At 44.8% G+C, this 22,739-nt stretch overlaps 2 protein-coding genes across 4 annotated transcripts in view; both read right to left on the reverse strand.

Annotated features, from left to right (window-relative positions):
• Positions 1-11,958, reverse strand: part of LOC311124192 (uncharacterized protein) — a gene marked incomplete at its 5' end in the record, with an annotated part of 23,458 nt that extends 11,500 nt beyond the window's left edge. For both annotated transcript variants that reach the window (XR_014612727.1, XM_084198385.1), the window contains 5 exons: positions 2,181-2,307; positions 2,814-2,866; positions 3,068-3,231; positions 3,445-3,574; positions 11,772-11,958. Coding sequence is in view for 1 of the 2 variants with exons in the window: in XM_084198385.1 (XP_084054511.1) it covers positions 2,181-2,307; positions 2,814-2,866; positions 3,068-3,231; positions 3,445-3,574; positions 11,772-11,958 (661 nt within the window). The remainder of the gene's footprint in view (positions 1-2,180; positions 2,308-2,813; positions 2,867-3,067; positions 3,232-3,444; positions 3,575-11,771) is intronic.
• Positions 11,959-12,256: 298 nt separating this feature from the next.
• LOC311124191 (U4/U6 small nuclear ribonucleoprotein Prp3-like) lies at positions 12,257-22,099 on the reverse strand. Of its 2 annotated transcripts, none has more exons than XM_084198384.1 (17): positions 22,045-22,099; positions 21,393-21,540; positions 21,063-21,193; positions 19,415-19,582; positions 19,199-19,282; positions 18,757-19,040; positions 18,527-18,648; positions 18,240-18,427; positions 17,923-18,089; positions 17,677-17,759; positions 17,077-17,223; positions 16,808-16,907; positions 16,466-16,579; positions 14,581-14,699; positions 14,297-14,374; positions 13,769-13,824; positions 12,257-13,569 (listed from the first exon to the last, which is right to left on the reverse strand). In XM_084198384.1, the coding sequence occupies exons 2-17, from the start codon at positions 21,535-21,537 to the stop codon at positions 13,420-13,422; spliced, it is 2,136 nt and encodes a 711-aa protein (XP_084054510.1). In that variant the 5' UTR covers positions 21,538-21,540; positions 22,045-22,099; the 3' UTR covers positions 12,257-13,419. The 2 variants fall into 2 exon arrangements, with proteins under 2 accessions (XP_084054510.1, XP_084054509.1); XM_084198383.1 differs by having other exon boundaries at positions 21,935-22,097.
• Positions 22,100-22,739: the final 640 nt, after the last annotated feature.

Consider the following 22,739-nt stretch of genomic DNA (forward strand, 5'->3'; position numbering starts at 1 on the left):
TCAGTCTCTCATTCACAATATGACAAGCACTTGATAATATTCTCACCCATCAGACTATTCTCAATTTAATCTGGTCTTTACATTTAGCCTACTAATACGTGTGGAATTATTTTTGATTTAGAATGGCCCACAAAAAAAATAACATCCGTAGCCTGCACTTGAATTGCGAATGGAGGAAGCGCGTCCCGCGGTTACATTTTTAATATACCAGGTAGGCTACACCTGTTGTAAAGCGGATTAATGTACTTAATTCTTTTTTTTAAAGCAATAAATATAGCAGCACAAAAAAGCTTGGGATCCTAGTTTAAATAGTGGTCAGTCAAAACTCTGTTTTCACACGTGACTGGGCTTATAAGAACACGTTTCACTAGGCTCTGTAGGCTATGGGCTATCCAACCCTGTTCCAGGGGTCCTAGGCTCTGTAGGCTATCCAACCCTGTTCCAGCGGTCCTAGGCCTACAGTGCCTTCAGAAAGTATTTATACCCCTTGACTTATCCCACATGTTGTGGTACTGCCTGAATTCAAAATTGATTAAATACTTTTTTTCCCACCCATCTACACCATAATTTACATTTTTAGTCATTTAGCAGACGCTCTTATCCAGAGCGACTTACAGTTAGTGAGTGCATACATTTTCATACTGGTCCCCCGTGGGAATCGAACCCACAACCCTGGCGTTGCAAACACCATGCTCTACCAACTGAGCTACACGGGGCCACTTATGAAGTGAAAACATATTTAGATGTTTTTGCAAATGTTACAGAACTATCTAATTTACATAAGTATTCACACCCCTGAGTCAATACATGTTAGAATCAGCTTTGGCAGCGATTACAGCTGTGAGTCTTTCTGGGTAAGTCTCTAAAAGCTTTACACACCTGGATTAAACAATATTTGCCCATTATTCTTTCAGAAATTCTTGAAGCTCTGTCAAGTTGGTTGTTGATCATTGCAAGACAGCCCTGTTCAAGTCTTTTCATAGACTTTCAAGCCGATTTAAGTCAAAACTGTAACTAGGCCACTCAGGAACATTCAATGTCATCTTGGTAAGCAACTCCAGTGTATATTTGGCCTTGTGTTTTAGGTAATTGTCCTGCTGAAAGGTGAATTTGTCTCCAGTTTCTGTTGGAAAGCAGACTGTACCAGGTTTTCCTCTAGGTTTTCGCCTGTGCTTAGCTCTATTCACTAATGGCTTGCCATTACAAAGGGGTTGAATACTTATTGACTCAAGACATTTGAGCTTTTCATTAATTTATAAACATTTCTAAAAACAGTATTCCACTTTGACATTATGGGGTATTGTTTGTAGGCCATTGATACTTTCTAAAGGCACTGTATAGGCTACGCTTAAAGTTATTTGGCCACTTTAGTTTTGATACAAACCTTATAAAAACATATAGCCCTATGGGCTAGGCTACATGATGCATGGGACTATGAAAAATGCATACGCTGTTTCTTGCCTTGGACTGCACATGCTGGGCATCATTCACAAGTGATAATATTCTCACTGTAATCTTGTCTTTACATATACTAAATAATATATGTGTGAAATTAGTTTTGATTTAGAATGGGCCATTATCATGCACGGGGGGGCATGTCATCTATGCACTTAAATAGCGAATGGAGGACGCTTTTCCCGCAGTTCATTTTCATGCCAGCCAGGTAGGCTACTCCGATTGTAAAGCAAAGCAATGTGCTTAATATTAGGAAAGTTGAGAAATAAATATAGTAGGCCTAGCCTATAGAAAGTTGATTTATTTATATTTAGGCCATCAAAACTGTTTTCTCACACAATTGCATAGCATAGCCTATAGAAATGTTGTGCAACAGGGGCTTATAGGAACACTTATTTCATTCCATGCATCAACCAGCTATGAGGACCTGGCTCTCGCTGTGCAACAGGTGATCCCATTCCGCTCAAACTCTGAATGCCAGGGCTCTCATGAAGTGTTTGATTTGATTTTCGATTGCATTGATGTCAGAGTGATTAGAGGGCCAATAGAGCGCTGAGTACCAGGCCGTTAGCGACTACCCGTTAGACGTTTGGTAGGCTACTAATGACCATCGGCGACATCAGAGCACAGTGGAATTTGACTGCAGTCATGACCCATGACTGCCGGTGTGGCGGTAATACCGTCACCGTAACAGCCCTGCCCGTGACCCTGTTTTGACCTCTGACCTTTGAGTCTCTTGAGGGCCTCCGTGCTGCAGACGTCCACTCTGAGAGCTGTCAGCTGGGTCTCCCTCAGCTCCTCCTCCTCCGCCACCCGCTTGTAGCCCGCAAGCTGCTCGATGAACGACTGGGGCTGGAGAGAGGGGGCGGGAGGGAGAGGGGGAAGGAAAGAGTGAGGGAGGGGGGAAGGAGGGAGGGAAAGAGTATTTTTGTGTGCATCTCCTTTAAGGGCCAATCATCAGTTGAAACAATAAAGCGTCCTCCCCGCCACTATTTCGGTAAAAAGCTGAGTGATGGGCTGGAGAAACATAACCACTAAAATTCATAGACAGAGCTATGGATGCAAGGACTGACCATCCATGGTATCAAAATGATAGTTTTAACAATGTTTTGAGGGTATACCATGTTTGCTTACATTTACTTTGTTTACAAACATTGGAGTAAAACAAGCTTATATTTGGGGTTCTGATGGGGTGTGACAGTTGAACTAAGCTCATGAGGCATTTATGTTATATTCTTCAAGAATCAATGGGTACACATCATTAATTTATCAAACCAAAAATGTATGTAGCAACTGCGGATTACCCCTTTAAAAAGGGTGAACGCAATTTAGCAGAGGACAGAAAAAAATACACTTACTATGAAATCAGCCACGATCTTGGACTTCAGGGCAGCTTTGGGGTTGACTGGGGCTGCAGGGCAAAACCACAACACATGAGCAACACAACACACTGACCTGTACATGACTGTTGACTCATACAGATCCAGAGGTTAGAGAAACAGAGGAGGGGGGGGGGGGGGATGAAGAGAGAGAGAGAGAGAGAAAGAAAGAGATGGCAAAAGGAAAAGATGGTGACAAAGGAGAGAAAGAAATAGGAGCATAGGAGACTGACCTGGCGGAGGAAGAGTCTCTTTAGCCTTCTCTTTCTCCCTCTCTCTCTCTCTCTCCTTCCTGGCCAGGTTGGCTTTGAGCTGGGTGATGAGTTCCTCAGGATAGACGTTCCTCTCCTCCCAGATAGTGAAGATCCGCTCCACTGACTTACGCACCTTCGGGTCTCTGGCAAGACAACAGGTCAAAGGGCAAGAGGTTAGAAGGGCATAGAGTCAGTCAGCAACAGATTGGTGGTCAATTTCCTCATACATGGGCTATTCCTAACTTCCACCTAAATCAGATGTTCACTTAGTCTCCCCATTGACAATTAAAATTAGCATCAAATGGAAGTTAGGATGTGCCTCACAATATTCATATAACCCAGCGCAGTTCACTCACTTGACCATTAGGGCGGCATTGGGGAGCACCTCAGCGAAGGCTGAGCGGTAGACGATGGCGTTCTTTCTCTTGCAGTTCTGGATGACATCATTGGCCAGGTAGAACAGATTCAGACGGTGGTTGGTGTCCGCTGATGGAGAGAAGGAGGAGAGGAAGACAGGGAAGAAGAAGAATAGGTGGAGGAGGAAGAGGGTTAGTGAGTCCTCAGAATCCTGATGTTTAACCACAAATCAAATGTGATGGTGACCACTAAAACCTTGACCAGCCTAAGCCTAGACCACCCTAGTCTAGTGGATGACCTGCCTAAACCTAGACCATCCTAGCCCAGTGGATGACCTGCCTAAACCTAGACCACCCTAGCCCAGTGGATGACCTGCCTAAGCCTAGACCACCCAGTGGAAGACCTTGCCTAAGCCTAGACCACCCTAGCCCAGTGGAAGACCTTGCCTAAGCCTAGACTACCCTAGCCCAGTGGAAGAACTTGCCTAAGCCTAGACCACCCTGGCCCAGTGGATGACCTGCCTAAGCCTAGACCACCCAGTGGAAGACCTGCCTAAACCTAGACCACCCAGTGGATGACCTGCCTAAACCTAGACCACCCTAGCCCAGTGGATGACCGGCCTAAACCTAGACCACCCAGTGGATGACCTGCCTAAGCCTAGACCACCTTAGCCCAGTGGATGACCTGCCTAAACCTAGACCACCCAGTGGATGACCTGCCTAAACCTAGACCACCCTAGCCCAGTGGAAGACCTGCCTAAACCTAGACCACCCAGTGGATGACCTGCCTAAACCTAGACCACCCTAGCCCAGTGGATGACCGGCCTAAACCTAGACCACCCAGTGGATGACCTGCCTAAGCCTAGACCACCTTAGCCCAGTGGATGACCTGCCTAAACCTAGACCACTCAGTGGATGACCTGCCTAAGCCTAGACCACCTTAGCCCAGTGGATGACTGGCCTAAGCCTAGACCACCCTAGCCCAGTGGATGACCTGCCTAAGCATAGACCACCCAGTGGAAGACCTATTAGCTCATGCATGCATTTGCTAATCAATTCTGGCAATATAGCAAAACCAACCATAGATCGGTGTCTATGGGAAACTTCACTGAAATGACTAACAATGCAGTGCTTTTACCAAGTGACAGTCAGAGGTAGACCACTTGGGATACGGAGTCATGATAAGTTGATATTCACTTTTCTATCTAAAGCATAATTAACGCAGACACAAAACGTCATTACTGCAGCGCACACTTTTTTCAACTGACAACTTCTCCAACTGAAGCCCTGTGTTACAGGGAAGGCTAAGTCATGGAAACCAAGTAAGCTTGTCATGCTGCTAAATGGAGTCCAACATGAATCAATGACCTAGAAAATTAAGCCTGGTTGTTGGGAAAGAAACACAGCTTGAAATGTCACCTAATTTACTCATGAACGGCAATATAAAGGCTCTAACATCTACCACCCTGAATATATGAAGATCCAGTTCAACATTTTCCAAGATGTGGCACGCAACAAGTTAGTCACAACAATGTCAATAATAATGTTCAGTGCGCGGCCTGTTAATTCATGACACATTGTTTTCAGACAGATGGCATTCTAAGGCCACCACGGTGCCAAGAACAGCGCAGACATCGTCGTAGCGTAAGACGACATTCATGTAATAAATGTTTTTATTATTAGACCAAGAAGACTGAAAGCTGGAGAATGCCATACATTCAAAAGCCTGCCCACCCAGAGTTAAGCTATTTCAAAGTGATCAGGTGATGGAGTAGCGAAAAAGGACACAAATCAAACACAGATCAGGTTCTGATGCAGACAAGACTAGAAACGGTATGTACGAGTCCCACAATATCAATTAGGGTCATTGAAGCCATATTGATAAACTGAAAGGGATATTAGCCTATGTCCTATAGCCTCAGCATCTTGTGCAGGACAGCTGGGATGACCAGTATAAACCAACTGATTAGAGTAAGTCTTAGTAAATGGTAACAAATCAAACACAGAGAAACATTACCACTTTGTAACATAAAATAACAATGCAGAAGCCTTTCATTCATCACAGTTGATTCCAGTGGGGAATGGTTGGCAAGTCAAAGGAGAGAGAAACATCCCCACTGACTCCCCATGGAAAGATGCATTCAGGGAGGAGGAGTTGGAAAGTATACAACCTGGGGAGGAAGAGATGATGACTGAGCATAGAACAGAAAACAACACTCTATTCCATCTACAGTGCGCAAACCAAACAACATGTTTCCCCTACAACACTAAGGGCTCGATTCAGTCCGTTTCGCAGAAGTTCAGCGCTATAATGTGCTTGAAATTGAAAGGTAATTTCCGATTCAGCCGACTAATGCAGCGTATACCATGAATAAAGTCTCAGCGAACGCAGAAACATTGCCTTTCCATTTCTACTGCGCTGTAGTGCAGGTCTTCAGCACTACGGATTGAATCGAGCCCTAAGATATAAAATGAACGTATTAGTTCATTACATGAAAACGGCTCTTCTTCGAAAAGATCCTTGAGTCAAAAAAGACAACTTTCTGAAGTCTAGGCCTAACTAAGTCTGAGTTGCACAGGAGTGGTGGGGAAGGGGAAACGGTTCAAAATATCAAATAAACAATCGCTTTCAATAGCAACAGGGTCCCAGCTTCCTTCCCTGGCCTAAGCTATATTGTAAAGAGGAATCCTTGCAAATCTTCAGTTGAGAATATTGCAGAATGATTATGGACTAGGACATGTTATTGGGTGTAGATGTGGGGCCTGGGATGGAACACCTGTTGCACACACAGGAGTGACTGAGAATCACTATTCTACTACAGCAGACGCCGTAGTCTAGGTGGACACGGGCTCATTTCAACAGACCGACAAACACAGTCAGACACACTCAGGGCCACCCGATCTCTAGTCAGGGCCACCCGATCTCTGGTCAGAGCCACCAGCTCTCTGGTCAGGGCCACCCGATCTCTAGTCAGGGCCACCCGATCTCTAGTCAGGGCCACCCGATCTCTAGTCAGGGCCACCCGATCTCTAGTCAGGGCCACCCGATCTCTAGTCAGGGCCACCCGATCTCTAGTCAGGGCCACCCGATCTCTAGTCAGGGCCACCCGATCTCTAGTCAGGGCCACCCGATCTCTAGTCAGGGCCACCCGATCTCTAGTCAGGGCCACCCGATCTCTAGTCAGGGCCACCCGTTCTCTGGTCAGAGCCACCAGCTCTCTGGTCAGGGCCACCCGATCTCTAGTCAGGGCCACCCGATCTCTAGTCAGGGCCACCCGATCTCTAGTCAGGGCCACCCGATCTCTAGTCAGGGCCACCCGATCTCTAGTCAGGGCCACCCGATCTCTAGTCAGGGCCACCCGATCTCTAGTCAGGGCCACCTGATCTCTAGTCAGGGCCACCCGATCTCTAGTCAGGGCCACCCGATCTCTAGTCAGGGCCACCCGTTCTCTGGTCAGAGCCACCAGCTCTCTGGTCAGGGCCACCCGATCTCTAGTCAGGGCCACCCGATCTCTAGTCAGGGCCACCCGATCTCTAGTCAGGGCCACCCGATCTCTAGTCAGGGCCACCCGATCTCTAGTCAGGGCCACCCGATCTCTAGTCAGGGCCACCCGATCTCTAGTCAGGGCCTCCCGCTCTCTGGTCATGGCCTCCCGCTCTCTGGTCAAACAGTCCAAGTCTGGGGGATTTAAGTTTCAACCTCCAAAGCAATAGAATAGTGATGGGGTCGATACAGTTACATATCGGGATATTCTTTGTGATATTTCTTATCATTTTGACAATGTCGCAATATTATTTTTGCGTTAGTTGGATGTACCTGCACCAAAACTCCAGGATTTTTCCTTCATAGCTTGTTCTCCATCTTTTTAAATAGGGAGCCAATTTGTTTTCAGCACTTTTATTCCCATGACTGATCAAAACGTGTTTCTCATGGCTCTCTCTTGTCCATCTGCAGCAGACATATGGTGAGCAATATGTTTGGAACATCCAATCGCAATAAAATCACAGTATCAAAATCACAACACATACAGAAATTGTGAGAATCGCAATACATAGTATGGCACCAAAGTAGGGCGATAATATCGTATTGTGAGGTCCCTGGCCATTCCCAGCTCTACAAAGCAATAGACTGACTGCTTGACCAGGCAGACTGCGATGCTACGTGAACCATCAGATAGCAATCATGGGCAAATGATGCACAACATGTCAACTGGTATTACAACAGCATTAGGCTAAGCATACCTCTAGGAAGGACAGCCCAGTTTGCAGAAATTGGTTCTGAAACCTTTTCTGTTCCGTGACCCACATAAAAGCTTTTCAGTACCACCACCAGGGGGACCAGGGGTTCCTCCTGACCCAACACGGAAAACACTGACCTAGTACAAGCGAGCCAGTACCCAATATTTTTGGGTAGCAAATTAGCACGCTTTTAGCCTTCCAAGCCGAAATGAACTCAAATTGTAGTGGTAGAGGTCGCGGGGAGGGTAATTGTTATGCAGAAGGACTGAGAAGCTCAGCTCTGGTGACTTTTTAAAAAAGGACATTCTACTCCAAAATGAATGAAAATAAAATAATGCTGACACCATCTAAAGTATAATTTCCACCCCCAGAACTGAGCCCCAATAACATATTGTTACAATTATTTTAACATATTGGACCATGCATATAGCCTATGCATGGTCCATATTATCAGGTATGCTTCTAGCAATAAGCAGTATCACCTGTAGCCCAACTGATGCAGCATAGTGGCTATAAATAAATAGGCTGAAGCATGGGGTTGCCTATCTGCATTTACCCTATTGGGCTAATCAATGCTAATCAATCATTAGCTAGATCCCAAATGTAATCTTTTAACTAGTTAGCATCCTATTGATTACTTTTATGTCCCAGAAAACTTGCACAGTGAATATAATGTAGCCCTGCCTACATGTTAGGGTAACTTGGGGTAACACCCCCCTCCCGTACTTCTCACTGAAACCACTTCATGTCACCATTTCCCCCCCAACACTTTCACTAGTTGCCACTACTCTTGCTCGACTAAAAATGTAATCTGTTTCATCACAATTTTTTTCCTCACTCCCCCCCAAACAAATTTGAGGTAGGGTGGCGTTTCACCCCAAGTTACCTTACAATTGACCATGTTACATTTTGCCCCACTCTCCCCTATGCAAATTGCAGAGTGGTAATGTGCTTAACCATGATGCTGCTAAAACCTCTGTGGTGCAGTTCTTGCATATTTAGAAGTTGACAAATAAATAAAGTAGGAATGGAAAGCTCGGAACCCCCTCTTTTTAACAAAGGCCATTAAAACTGCTGTTTTCCCCACGATTGCAAGAATTGTTGTGCATTGACAGTTTGTCAGAATGCAGGTTTCCCTCCCTATAGCACTCATAACTTGAAAGCACCTCAAGAGGGAAATAGGGAAATAGATAAACTATCCTACCATGCGGTTATCTGATTTTTCTAGTCATTACATTTTGTTTGCAGAGGAAAAGTAAATGTGGACTGGACTGTTCTAGCATCTTCAAAGTGTGCCTCAACATAAATATTTATGTTTCATATTTTTGGGGCGTGGCAGCAATGATTTTGCCGTGGCGCAGCGCCACAGTTAAATGAGTGCAGCAGAAACACTGCATTACAACACAACCCTAGGAGCTGAACTGTTGACACGGCCATCCACCATTCCGTGAAAATTAAAACATTTTTGTTGAAAACAAGTTTAGCCTTGACAATGAAGCCTACAATTCATCAAGTTTATCTTTGGTTGACAGAATTCAAAAGCTAGTTTGAATGTTTGAGGACATCATACATAAAGCACAGCACCATAAACAACAGATATACATGTGGTTGAGCCAATGACAGCGACAGAGAGAGATAGGAACACATGCAACTTTGCAAATGTTAACACTCTACTGCAGTGCAATTCATTTTAAATTAATGAAAACTGCTCAGGGCAATGGAAGTGTTGAAAACCAGCTAAACCTTTATAGCTGGAGGCAAGAGAAGTGGACAACATCAGTTTCCATAAACAACAAAACACTGGCATATCTATTTCCATGGCATATCCATATCACAACATGCACTTCATAAAATTACCCATCAAAACACAATGAATGACATTGTCAAAGTTTAGGTCTAGACCTACTCTAGCTATTTAAGATTTTAACTCCAGTGTTCGACAAACATAGATAGCTATGCCAAACACTGGAGTTAAAATCTTAGCTAGGCCTACCCAGGGGCATTGCGAGGGGTGGCACAAGCCACCCCTGAAATATGATTGGCCACCCTTAGTGTCCCGCCATTCTCATTGGGTCAGAGCGCTGTCAATCGGTCTCAGATTGGAGAGAAAGAGCAGTGGGTTTGTTCTGGCTGGAAGGCTGTTTGATTGGCTGGCTGTCTTTTTGGGGGACTACGGAGAGCCCAGCTGCAGTGAGAGAACAGCATGACTTCTCTCTCAGTTGAGTTGACGAAAGCAGTGCAGAGGTGGAAGATGGCTAGGTAACTGCTGTTTGACTTGACAGTAAACTAAACTAGAGTTTCCCGGTGCAGAGCTAGTGTAGACGTTTATTGCTGTAGGCTATGGCATGTGTTTGTTCTAGAATGTTAGGCATGTCCCTTATTGACTGAGGTGAATGAAGCTACAGCAGCCAAAGTGATAATGGCTGGAGTTATTTTTGCTTGTTTTTGCTGTTCTCCAAATAGCATTTTAGAGCTTTTAATTTGTGTAGAAATGCAGTAAATCTTAAACTTTCAAAAAATTCCTTGGATGGAGAGTTACCACTGAACATGTACAGTATCTAACTTGAATATGGATAACTTCTAATTGATTTATTTGAATAAATTAGGGCAGATACAAATTAACAGTTGAAACAGCAGAGGTGGCAACACAGGTCTCAGAGTGGTAGGGCAAACATTTTCCACTGGGCCCGGAGTTCTTCCTGATCTGGTAACCTAACCAGGTAAAACGCTGGACCTTATGACAGTGATTAATCAGTTGTAAAAATAAAAAGGTTTTATATGGGCTATAATGGGACCAGTTTTTCAAAAATCATGTCAGATGGTTTAAAAAAACTCCTGGCCCTGGGGAGCATGAAAACCCTGTCAGACTGCAGCAACCTTGTACTTGTTAATATGAATTATGTTTTAAAACACAGACATAGAGACAACTACGCTTTATACAGGTTTGCGTCATGTAGACCTATGATAAAAAATGAACTCTTATTTCCAGTTAATAATTTGAATGAAAAGGTCTATGTAGCCTTGCCAGAGAGACAGGGCGCATAGTAGGCTGTGTCAGTAGCCTCCAGATTATCAGACTGAGAAATCGTCTCATGTTCATCCCATACAGCATAACAGATCGCTAATGTTTAGGTGTAGGCTGCTGCAACATTCATGTAAAGAGTTTTTGCTCGTGTCTGTCGGGGCTGATGTGTTATCACATTTGCTAAATAAATAGGCCTATGCAGGAAAGTGGTGAGAGCGCTTTGCTAGATTTGCCTTGTGCCCGGCCTGTGATCTCCCTAACCTGATTGGTCAAGACACACACAGAACATGATGTGCAGGACAGAAATTGTGTGCTAATAGTTCACAAATCATGAGGCTAATAAGCCCCCCCAAACAATTATTTGGTCAATATTTTGTATTAAACTAAATCAGCTCGCACCCGTTTGCCGGCGGCTCTGAAACAGTTATTCAATACAACACATCATATTTTAAGCCAATTTAACGCTATTTGTGATACAATTTGCTCATTTCCCATTGCCACCCCGTTAAAACAACCATACAATCGACCCTGGGCCTAACCCAGATTTCTTCCTAAAGGCAGGTTTTTCAGCCCACTTGCTTACACAGCAACCTGTATCACCTGTGCTCTGTCAACACCACCCCCATTTTAACTCTAGTTCAAAAACATTTGATAGTTTGGCTAGCCAGCTACGTTAATTACTTGGCTCGAGCTGGCTACTCTATCCTCTGCAGTTCTGCAAAAACATAGCGCATGCGATGCGCAAATAACAGGTGCAATATCGATCCATATGTCCAGACAGGCCAGGTTCGATGAAACTAAATTGATCACACGTAACTAGCTAATATGCATGACGATGTTCTGAACTGCAGCTACTGGTAACGTTATGTACTAACTACCTTCGTATAACTAGTTAGTTACATTAGCTTGCACGCTAACTATAAGTACAAAGCGCAAGTTATTACCTAGCTTACTTTAGCTATTGCATTAACTTTATGGAGTCAACATATTTCCGTAACACATGAGGGGCATCATTGATTAGCTAGTGTGTAGCAGGGAAAGCTAGCTAACGTTAGCTACTCACATTTCTTGAGCCACTTCATCCAGTACCGAACGATAAGGCTGTGATACTTTTTATTTTCAATGCACCAGGTCGACAGTCCCTGTATGGACTCCATAGTGTTGGATACTCCTTGAAATCGGCGGTCCAGGGTGGCCTCCAAAGCGCCGCGGCCACCATGGCCGCTAACAGCTCCAGAACCCGCCGCCATTTTTCCAGTTCTCTCTGCTACTGCAGACAACGCAATGAGTCATGAAGGTAGCAAAAGGGTGACAGACAGGCGAAAGAAGACACGCCCCCTACAGATCTAGGGTTAGAGTCTGAAAACGGACCTAATAACAGTTGAGGGCCAGGCAACTTCAACAGTTGGACCAATATTTACAACATGAAAGGGACCTGTATGTTAAAAGTTGGTTGCATGCAATTGCAAGCATTATAAAATGGCATCTCTCAATGTGTCACAAATCCAATGAAGCAGCTGGAAATAATGAAAAAAGTACACAAGGGTATAAAGCTTTCATTTACAATTAAGTGTATTGTATTGTCCTGCATGTGTTTATTGGCAACATATGTACATGTATACAGGATCAAACATAAGGGGAAGACACTTTCTCCAAATCAAACATCTCTAAAGAAAAGAAAACACAACTTTGGGTCAGGTAGCTTAGTGGTTAAGAGCGTTGTGCCAGTAACCGAAAGGTCGCTGGTTCTAATCACAGAGCCGACTAGGTGAAAAATCTGTCGATGTGCCCTTGAGCAAGGCACTTAACCCTAATTGCTCCTGTAAGTCACTCTGGATAAGAGCATCTGCTAAATGACTAAAATGTAATACTTGACTAAATCTGTGCAGTCCTTCTGCAAAAAAAATTACCACTGTGGCAATTTTCATTAATAATCAAATATATAAAAATAGAGGCCAAAAACATAAAACCCTAGTCAAAAGTATGAGCTCATACGTTTCAAAGTCTTTAGTTACTTCTACACTGATAGGTTGGTTTTCGCTTATTCGAAACAGGGCTTTTGTATAGTACATTGCAGCAATATTTCAATATTACAGAACTGTATTTGGACCATAGCTAGGCTTACACTCAGGAACTGTAGTCAGGTAGAGAAGCCAAGAGCAAGCTATAGAACACTCACACAGTGGAGAGATGTCAGACATAGTATTAAACACTGACACACAGCAACTGACAGACAATGACACCTTAACAACTAGAAAGATGGAGGGTCTCACATACACAGTTATCAACTCTCCCACAAAATGTGATTGCAGAACGGTGTACACCTCGCTCAATAATATCTATACACACCATATATCCCTCCTAATCTACGACCTCGCCCTCATCCATTCTCTACCCAGCACTTCCTTTCATTCATTCACTCCCAATCCATCTCTCTCCCCGTCTTAAATCAAGTCACCACACAATAACAGGCAGGCAGTCAGCCATACAAGGCTGGGTTGGGGTTGTGAATGTGTGTGTAAGGGGGGTAGAATCACCCCTGACCTTTGCATGTCTCTGGTGCTCGAGGTAACGATGCTCTTCACCACTGATCTAGGATCAGATCACTCCCAACCCTATCCCTGACCATTATGAGGATGAACAACTATCGGACCCTGGGCCAGTGGTAAGGGATCCTTCTGCCTCCTCAGCTCTCTAGTGATGCTCTCCCTTCAGTCATCAGTGCTCTCCAGCACACTCTGGCTCAGAGCCAGGTCCCAGTAGTGTTCTGTCCCATGCTTCTTAAAGTGTTCTCTGGCCATGTTCTCTGTAGGACACTGCTTAAACTTCATCTCCCCATAGTTACGCTCCTTAGCTGTGCCCTGGGAGGATGGAGTGAGGGAGAAGGATGAGAGGGAACAGCAGGGGAAGAAAGATACGTTTAGAGATCAGTCTTTACTGTGTTTACAATCAATCCATTATAAAGAAGCCAGTTATCCAAGATGATCAGGAGTATTATATGAAGCATGCATTGCACTCATCTCGCTTTAGTGAAATAAGATGTAATGGTTAACCACTCACCTCCCAGACCAGGCTGCATCTGTTGTTCTTCTTGGTCTCATCGTCTGCATCTGGATCTGACAAGCAGAGGTGAGAAGGGATTCAGAACCACAACAACTACAGTGAAGTATTATGTAATAAACAGTAAGGCATACAGCGGGAATCATCAACTAGATTCAGCTACGGGCACATTTTCTCTTGAGCGGATGGATGGTCAGGGGACCGGAACATAATTACAAATAATTTGCAACTTGACTGGAAGAAGCCCAAACAGATATAACATTTCAAACCTTGCTTTTTTTCCTTTATACGATTACATATCTCTTGTGTGGGAATACTTTGGAACAGATTTCCAAAACTTAAAATCACTTGGAGCTGATTTGTTGCTGTTTTTACAGTCTTTTATGTCCAACAATAAAAAATAAAATAAAACTCAGAAAACGTGGGGGGCCAGATTAAATCACGCCATTTGGGGAACCCTGGCATATTTGGTCTGAGCACAACAGATTTCTGCACACACACATACATATATATAAATTAAATTCTCACCATCTCTCTTGGAGTTGTGTTCTTCCCATTTGATTCTGCTCAACATGAGCCTCTTGAACTTCTTCTGGGCTTTGGGACCTGAGAGAACAGTACATGCATGCTCAGTCATGTAGTTAACTCTGGGGTACAGAAGAACCCATTTACAGCAACAAGTCATAACAAGAAATGTTATGAGATTTTCATGAGACGTTATGGTAATTAAAGGCTTGTTACTTGAATGGTTCAGAATCAGAGTGAAAATAGACCCCATTTAAAAGAGACTAATATGGTCTCTCTCCTCTCACCTCCCTCCACCACCACCATGTTGACGTCTCGGTGTAGCACCACAGTGCCGGTCAGGTACAGCTGGTTGGCGTTGGCTTCCACCTTAAACTTTTTAGCTGGGTTGTGGAGGTTACGGATCCTGAGGAAAAGAGAGGGGGTGAGCGAGCAAGTAAGTAAGTACGAATGAGTAGGAAAGGCACACAGACACACTCAGCCGTAAACAGTTACAGTGGGGGAAAAAAGTATTTAGTCAGCCACCAATTGTGCAAGTTCTCCCACTTAAAAAGATGAGAGAGGCCTGTAGTTTTCATCATAGGTACACATCAACTATGACAGACAAATTGAGAATTTTTTCCCCAGAAAATCACATTGTAGGATTTTGATTTTTTATGAATTTATTTGCAAATTATGGTGGAAAATAAGTATTTGGTCACCTACAAACAAGCAAGATTTCTGGCTCTCACAGACCTGTAACTTCTTCTTTAAGAGGCTCCTCTGTCCTCCACTCGTTACCTGTATTAATGGCACCTGTTTGAACTTGTTATCAGTATAAAAGACACCTGTCCACAACCTCAAACAGTCACACTCCAAACTCCACTATGGCCAAGACCAAAGAGCTGTCAAAGGACACCAGAAACAAAATTGTAGACCTGCACCAGGCTGGGAAGACTGAATCTGCAATAGGTAAGCAGCTTGGTTTGAAGAAATCAACTGTGGGAGCAATTATTAGGAAATGGAAGACATACAAGACCACTGATAATCTCCCTTGATCTGGGGCTCCACGCAAGATCTCACCCCGTGGGGTCAAAATGATCACAAGAACGGTGAGCAAAAATCCCAGAACCACACGGGGGGACCTAGTGAATGACCTGCAGAGAGCTGGGACCAAAGTAACAAAGCCTACCATCAGTAACACACTATGCCGCCAGGGACTCAAATCCTGCAGTGCCAGACGTGTCCCCCTGCTTAAGCCAGTACATGTCCAGGCCCGTCTGAAGTTTGCTAGAGTGCATTTGGATGATCCAGAAGAGGATTGGGAGAATGTCATATGGTCAGATGAAACCAAAATATAACTTTTTGGTAAAAGCTCAACTCGTCGTGTTTGTAGGACAAAGAATGCTGAGTTGCATCCAAAGAACACCATACCTACTGTGAAGCATGGGGGTGGAAACATCATGCTTTGGGGCTGTTTTTCTGCAAAGGGACCAGGATGACTGATCCGTGTAAAGGAAAGAATGAATGGGGCCATGTATCGTGAGATTTTGAGTGAAAACCTCCTTCCATCAGCAAGGGCATTGAAGATGAAACGTGGCTGGGTCTTTCAGCATGACAATGATCCCAAACACACCGCCCGGGCAACGAAGGAGTGGCTTTGTAAGAAGCATTAAGGTCCTGGAGTGGCCTAGCCAGTCTCCAGATCTCAACCCCATAGAAAATCTTTGGAGGGAGTTGAAAGTCCGTGTTGCCCAGCGACAGCCCCAAAACATCACTGCTCTAGAGGAGATCTGCATGGAGGAATGGGCCAAAATACCAGCAATAGTGTGTGAAAACCTTGTGAAGACTTACAGAAAACGTTTGACCTGTGTCATTGCCAACAAAGGGTATATAACAAAGTATTGAGAAACTTTTATTGACCAAATACTTATTTTCCACCATAATTTGCAAATAAATTCATTAAAAATCCTACAATGTGATTTTCTGGATTTTTTTCCCTCATTTTGTCTGTCATAGTTGACGTGTACCTATGATGAGGCCTCTCTCATCTTTTTAAGTGGGAGAACTTGCACAATTGGTGGCTGACTAAATACTTTTTTTCCCCACTGTACATGTGCACCGAGACTTACCTAAAAACTATAACATACACACAAAATGTGCAACAAAACAGAGACCCAAACCCAAACCCACCTATAGACTGCGATGTGAACTCCAAGACTCAGGTCCTCTTTGAGTTTCTTCACCTTCTTCTCTTTCCTCTGCTCGGTTGTGAGCTTCCGGGCTGCATTGGCCTCCTCATGGGCCCTGAGGACAAACACACAGACAGCTGGTTATGTAGTGAGAGGGAGAGGAGAGAGAAACGGTGAGTCAGGAAGAGGGTGAAATAGGAGCAGTGATAGATGGAGGTAGAAAAGAGAGCGATGAGGGGGGAGAGAGAGATGAGTGAGAGCGAGGATAAATAGGTTAATAGATGAGGGAGGGGTAAGAGAGAGGGGAAAATATATACGAGAAATGTGTAGTGGTTTGACTTACTTCTGTCTCTTGGCCATCTGAGCTCTGACGTGGGCCTCTACCTTAGTGGGATCCTGTACTGCCTCCGTACCCAGCACTCTCATCAGGTTAGAGATACGCACTGAGGAGACAAACCCTCAAGGTTAGAGATATGCACTGAAACGGGGAGGAGAGGAACACAGGGCCTCAAACAGGACTACCACTCAGTAAATAAACTTCAAATTAAAGAGAAAAGAACACCAGCATTACTTCAAATGTTGAGAATTGAACAGCCCTGGTTTCTGTCCTACCTTTAGGTTCTGGTGGGGGCATGAGCCCCAGTCGGACCTTTTCCTGTAGCTCTTTCTGTCCCTCCCTGCGAGTCTGTCTCCTCAACTTCTTCTGTTCCTTCTTAGTCAGGTACACTCCCAGAGTCACTCCTGGCTTGTCTGTGTCGACTGGAGAGAGGGCGGGAGACCAACAGACTTAGAGCGGCCGTCTCAAATCGAACGGTTGTCTGCGCCACTTGGTCATGTTGTCAACAAGGCAGCATGGCGCATCGTCCAGAAACATACATCTCTTTTCCATAAAATATGTTAGAATTTAGATAAAGGGTTTCTATCAAAAGCAATCCCTTTTGCATGTGAAAACAGAATCCTACCCATTACTCCACATGCTTAATTACATCACGTTTGTTTTGAGTTGACTTCGCCATGGGCTTTGAACAGGTCCCCCGGGTCACGCCTGGGAGGCAGCCCAGTTCCAAATCGAATACAATCAACTTTCAGCCGATGCAAAACACGCCTACACGGGCGCCCGGGTGAGATTAATCTAACCCCCTGACTAATATCCAGGAGCCCTTCTTGAGCCCTTGACAAAGGTAACGTCAAAGAAGGGATATGTGTGGTTACCTGGGGGGCTGATCTGGGCAGGGTGCTCCACCAGGTTTGTGACTCCAAACAACTCCATCGCCGCAAAATTGGTCTCTGTGGATCTGAGAGAGAGCGAGAAGAGATGTACAACATCAGCACAAGAAATAAGGAAAATGGTGGAGAAGACTTTCACGAGAATTCTTCAAAAGGTATACAACTTCGATATAGGTGTTAGGATGACTATATTGAACTAGTAAAGTAGGGTGTAAATGTGTAAAGACTCACAGGTCAATGTTGGAGGGGAGGATGTATGAGTCCCACCACTCAATGATGGGCACCTGCCCGTCTCCCAGCATCTTCTTGGGGGCAAAGAGGGCCAGCTTGGTGGAGGCCTGGATCCCTGTCTTCTTGGCTGCCTGGGCGATCTCTGTCTGCAACTTCTCCAACTGGGCCTGGACAGGGGACAAAGGTGGTTTTGGTTGTTACATTTTCTCTCTCCATTTTTTCCTCTCTGTGATCAATTGTTGCTAAAAGTTTTTTATTTTATTATAAAAAGCTATGTGAGGGGTGGAAGGTGACGGGTCAGGGGTCAGATCTGGTACCTTAGTTCTGATCCTCTGGGCGATCTTCTCGAAGCGTCCCTGCTCGTGGAACTTGAAGCCCTTCTTGACTCGCTGGGCGGGTGCTATGTTAACACGCCCGTCAAAGTAGATAGTGGACTCCAGGTCCTCGCCAGGCTTCTCCTTCAACTGCTGACGGAACTGCTCTCTCTTCACCGCACGGATATTAGCTATGGAGGGAGGAGAAGATTCATGAACACAGTCAGATATGTGACTGAAAATCAGGGAAAAGCACATTCTGATTGTGACAGTAGAGAAGTGTGTTATACCTTTGAGTGTGGGCATGCGGTGGGTTAGCTCCACCTCGTTGCCGCTGGCATCCACGGTCCGACCCATATCATCCAGAATCAGAGGGGCGGGCTTGTTTGACTCACGGGCCTCCGCCACCTTCCTACACTCAACACACATACAAACTCAGATTAAACACACACACACGTTGTTAAGCCTCCATGTATTATGACATATATCTGTGGAAGTGTCTAAAGTCTACTATACTCACGGTGGTGCTATCCCCATGGCGTGTAGGTTGGCCAGAGCCACCAGGTTATGTGGTCCTCCAGTGTTCCCAATGGCTCCCAGTATACCAGGCTTCATGGCTAACTGCGACTGGATGCGGGCCTGCAGCTCTGCAGCCTTCCTAGCCTTCTCGATGGCATCGTTCATGAAAGTAGCTGCCTGGGAGGGAGCGATGGACTGGGCCGAGCCCGAGGAGAGGGCAGAGGGAGTGGGGAGAAGACGAGAGGCAAAAGGCTGGTCTGGCTGGGGAGTGGGCAGGGGCAGCCTCTGGAGGGGGACAGGAGATAAAGTGATAAGATGGTGTAACAACACATAAGTCCACAATATCTGTCAGATAGTTACACTTTTCATTTATGGAGGAGGAGAAAAGGCAGCCAATCCTTCAAGATCTAAAGCGGGAGAGAGTGGAGGAAGATGAGTCTCACCTGCTGGGAAGACACTGGGACGAAGCTCAGCTGTTTCTTCCTCTCCTCTATTTGTCTGGTGGCAGCCTCCATCATCTGTTTGATCTGAGGACAGAGAGAGGGAGAATGAACACGTTGATTCACTTCACAAGGATCTTGACAAGTCTGTATGTGAAGCAGGATCTTGGTACGTGTGTATGTGGATCTTTGTGTGTGTGTGTGTGTGTGTATGGCTACCTGTATCTTAGTGAGCATGGCAGGGCTCTCAGTAGGGGGTGCAGGTAGGACCTCTGGTTCCTCCACCTCCTCAAAGCGGGGGACACGTTTCCTCTTCACCGGCACACCGTCTCCTGCCTCTGGGACGTCCCGCCCCGCAACCACCTCCACCTCATCACCAAACACATCCTGGGGGAACATCAGTCTCTCATTGGCCTGAGGTTTAGCCAGAGGCACAGCCAAGCCATCTAACCAATGCAAGGAGTCATTTAAACAACCTCTTGGTGAATATCATTCACTGTTTCTTGCTCCCAGGGGAGATATGCATGACACTAACATAAAGATCAAGCCTAGTGACAATGACTTTCTGTAGATCAGCCAGTTACTGACAGTTGAAATCTCTGATATGGTAGAAACTCTCCTAGCCTATTGTTTACACCCATTCATTCCCTTCCGATATGTGTTCCACCTCTATGGTCTAACCATGTAGGTAGCTACTAGTGACAGCCTACTTTACTGATTATTCAAAGCCAGTGGTATGTCAAGCCAGTGTGTCTATGTACGCGGATGACTCAACACTATACACGTCAGCTTCTACGAGTGAAATCACTGCAATACTTAACAAAGAGCTGCAGTTAGTTTCAGAATGGGTGGCAAGGAATAAGTTAGTCCAAAATATTTCATAAACTAAAAGCATTGTATTTGGGACAAATCATTCACTAAACCTCAACTAAATCTTGTAATGAATAATGTGGAAATAGAGCAAGTTGAGGTGACTAAACTGCTTGGAGTAACCCTGGATTGTAAACTGTCATGGTCAAAACATGTTGATACAACAGTAGCTAAGATGGGGAGAAGTCTGTCCATAATAAAGCGCTGCTCTGCCTTAACAACACTATCAAGGCAGGTTTTGTCGCACCTGGACTACTGTTCAGTCGTGTGGTCAGGTGCCACAAAGAGGGACCTCGGAAAATTACAGTTGGCTCAGAACAGGGCAGCACAGCTGGCCCTTAAATGTACACGGAGAGCTAACATTAATAATATGCATGTAAATCTCTCATTGCTGAAAGTGGAGGAGATATTGACTTCATCACTACTTGTTTTTGTAAGAAGTGTTGACATGCGGAACGCACCGAGGTGTCTGTTTAAACTACTAGCACACAGCTCGGACACCCATGCATACCACACAAGACATGCCACCAGCTGTTTCTTCACAATACAATCCCCAAGTCAAGAACAGACTATGGGAGGCGCACAGTACTACATAGAGCCATGACTACATGGAACTCTATTCCACATCAGGTAACTGATGCAAGCAGTAGAATCAGATTTAAAAAACATAACAAGACACCTTGTGGAACATCAGGGACTGTGAAGAGATACACACACAGGCACAGACATGCATACGCACACACACTACACAAACAACATTGTAATATTGTTGTATGGTGGTTTTACACATTCTGTATTGGTGTAATAATGTTATATGATGTACTGTTTAATCTTTTTTCCCCCTTTCTTGGCAGCTGCTAATGGGGATCCCTATTAAACACAAACACAGGTTAACATGTTCTACCTCTATGGTCTAGACATGTAGGTAGCTACTGGTTACTGCCTACAGGTTAACGTGGAACGTGTGATACAACAACAGCAGCAGCGTGAGGTCTACCTTCAGGTCTCTCTTGCGGTTCCTCTCCCCAGCACCCTTGTTGCCACGGGAACTGCGGCTCTCCTCCAGGGCCTCAAATAGTCTCTCCACGAACCCTCCGGCCGATTCATCCAGGAATGGACGCAGCTGGTCTGATGGGTCAAAGGTTAGGAGTCAAGGGTAAAAGACCACATTTAAAGACTGCTGAACAGTCACACACAAAAACAGACGTTCTGAAAAAATTGGGTAACAGAGACAGAAAAACAACATACAACAAACCTTTTCTGCCATAATTTCAGTGTAACATGTCACACACGTCAACTGCCCTCATTATCCCCCTCACACACACACCTGTGGTCTTCCTCTTGTCCAGGCCCTTGCCCACACAGTGCAGGGCCGCAGTGACGACAGTAGGCTCTGAGAAACCCAGCACCTTCTTCACGGTCCGCTCCACCCAGGGCCGCAGCTCCTCCACCTCCCGTTTAGGAAGAGACATAGTCTACAACACAATGGTAGTCGGTAAACAAACAATCACACAGAAACATACCAACTTCTTAGCTAGCCAAGTAGCTAACGTTAACCAGAGTGGCATGGATAGGTGATCAGCGAAGTTGACAAACAGACCAACGTCACGTGTATCTGCCTAGCTAACGTTATCTAGCTGTTAACTACTAACGTTATGATGGTTAGTTAGCAAACACTTGCTGTTTTTGTTTCCCTTGCCTGTTGACATTTGAGTTGTCCACACAGATTTTTGCCAGTGTTGGCTAGCTAACTAGTTAGTTAGTTAGTAGTTGAAACCTAACTAGCTATGTCTCAACTACTAGCATTGAACTCTTGTAGCTAGCTAGCAAGCTACAACTGATTCCCCCCGTGCGGCGAGATCAACTTACCAAGCAGACAATTACGTCCTTAAGAGGTAAATATATCCTCTTATCTACCACTTATATTCTAAAACATTAAGATTAAAATACATAATAAATCTAAGCCACTGTGAACAAACTTTGTTAGCGCGGCGTTCACACGACGTTCGGAATTCAGAACCCGGAAGCGGAAACACCAGAGGCATCTTCTACTGTTAGTACTTGCTCCTTGTTGCCGCCTATCGTAAATCAACATGTGAATAAAAAGAGCCTATGCTCTAGGCAGAGTCCTTTCATCAAAATACAGATTTTCCAGAGGTAATCTACAATTTTACCACTCACAGTGCATTTGGCACAGATTATTGTCTTGTTGCAGCAGTTTGTCACTTGAGTACAGGGGTGTGTTCAGTTCGATTGAACCTTTGCTACGTTGCGGATAGGTTTATACTGAACGGCACGTTCCCCCAAAACGTTCAGATCAAATGTGTCACATGCTTCGTAAACAACGGGTGTGGACTAACAGTGAAATTCTTACTTACGGGCCCTTCCCAACAAGGCAGAGACAAATAATAGAAAAGTAAAACACGTAATAATAAAAGGTACAATAGATGCTCTATGAGTAATGATAACTTGGCTATATCAGTACGGAGTCGATGTGCAGGGGTACAAAGTAATTGAGGTAGATATGTACATACTGTATAATAGGAATAAAGTGACAGATAGTAAACAGTAGCAGCAGCGTAGGCTATGTGAAGGTGCAAAAAGGGTCAATGCAGATAGTCCGGGTAGCTATTTAATTAACTATTTAGCAGTCTTATGGCTTGGGGGTAGAAGT

This window comes from Coregonus lavaretus (assembly GCF_964263955.1).
Source record: "Coregonus lavaretus genome assembly, contig: HAP1_SCAFFOLD_2360, whole genome shotgun sequence".
Taxonomy (NCBI): domain Eukaryota; kingdom Metazoa; phylum Chordata; class Actinopteri; order Salmoniformes; family Salmonidae; genus Coregonus; species Coregonus lavaretus.

Excerpts from the sequence above, each read along its gene's own strand:
- LOC311124191 (XM_084198384.1), bottom strand. The coding sequence starts at position 21,537 with ATGTCTCTTCCTAAACGGGAGGTGGAGGAGCTGCGGCCCTGGGTGGAG. Across the intron at positions 19,283-19,414 it reads CCATGCTCACTAAGATACAG|ATCAAACAGATGATGGAGGC; the intron begins GTAGCCATACAC and ends CTCTGTCCTCAG. Across the intron at positions 14,700-16,465 it reads GTTCACATCGCAGTCTATAG|GATCCGTAACCTCCACAACC; the intron begins GTGGGTTTGGGT and ends TCTTTTCCTCAG.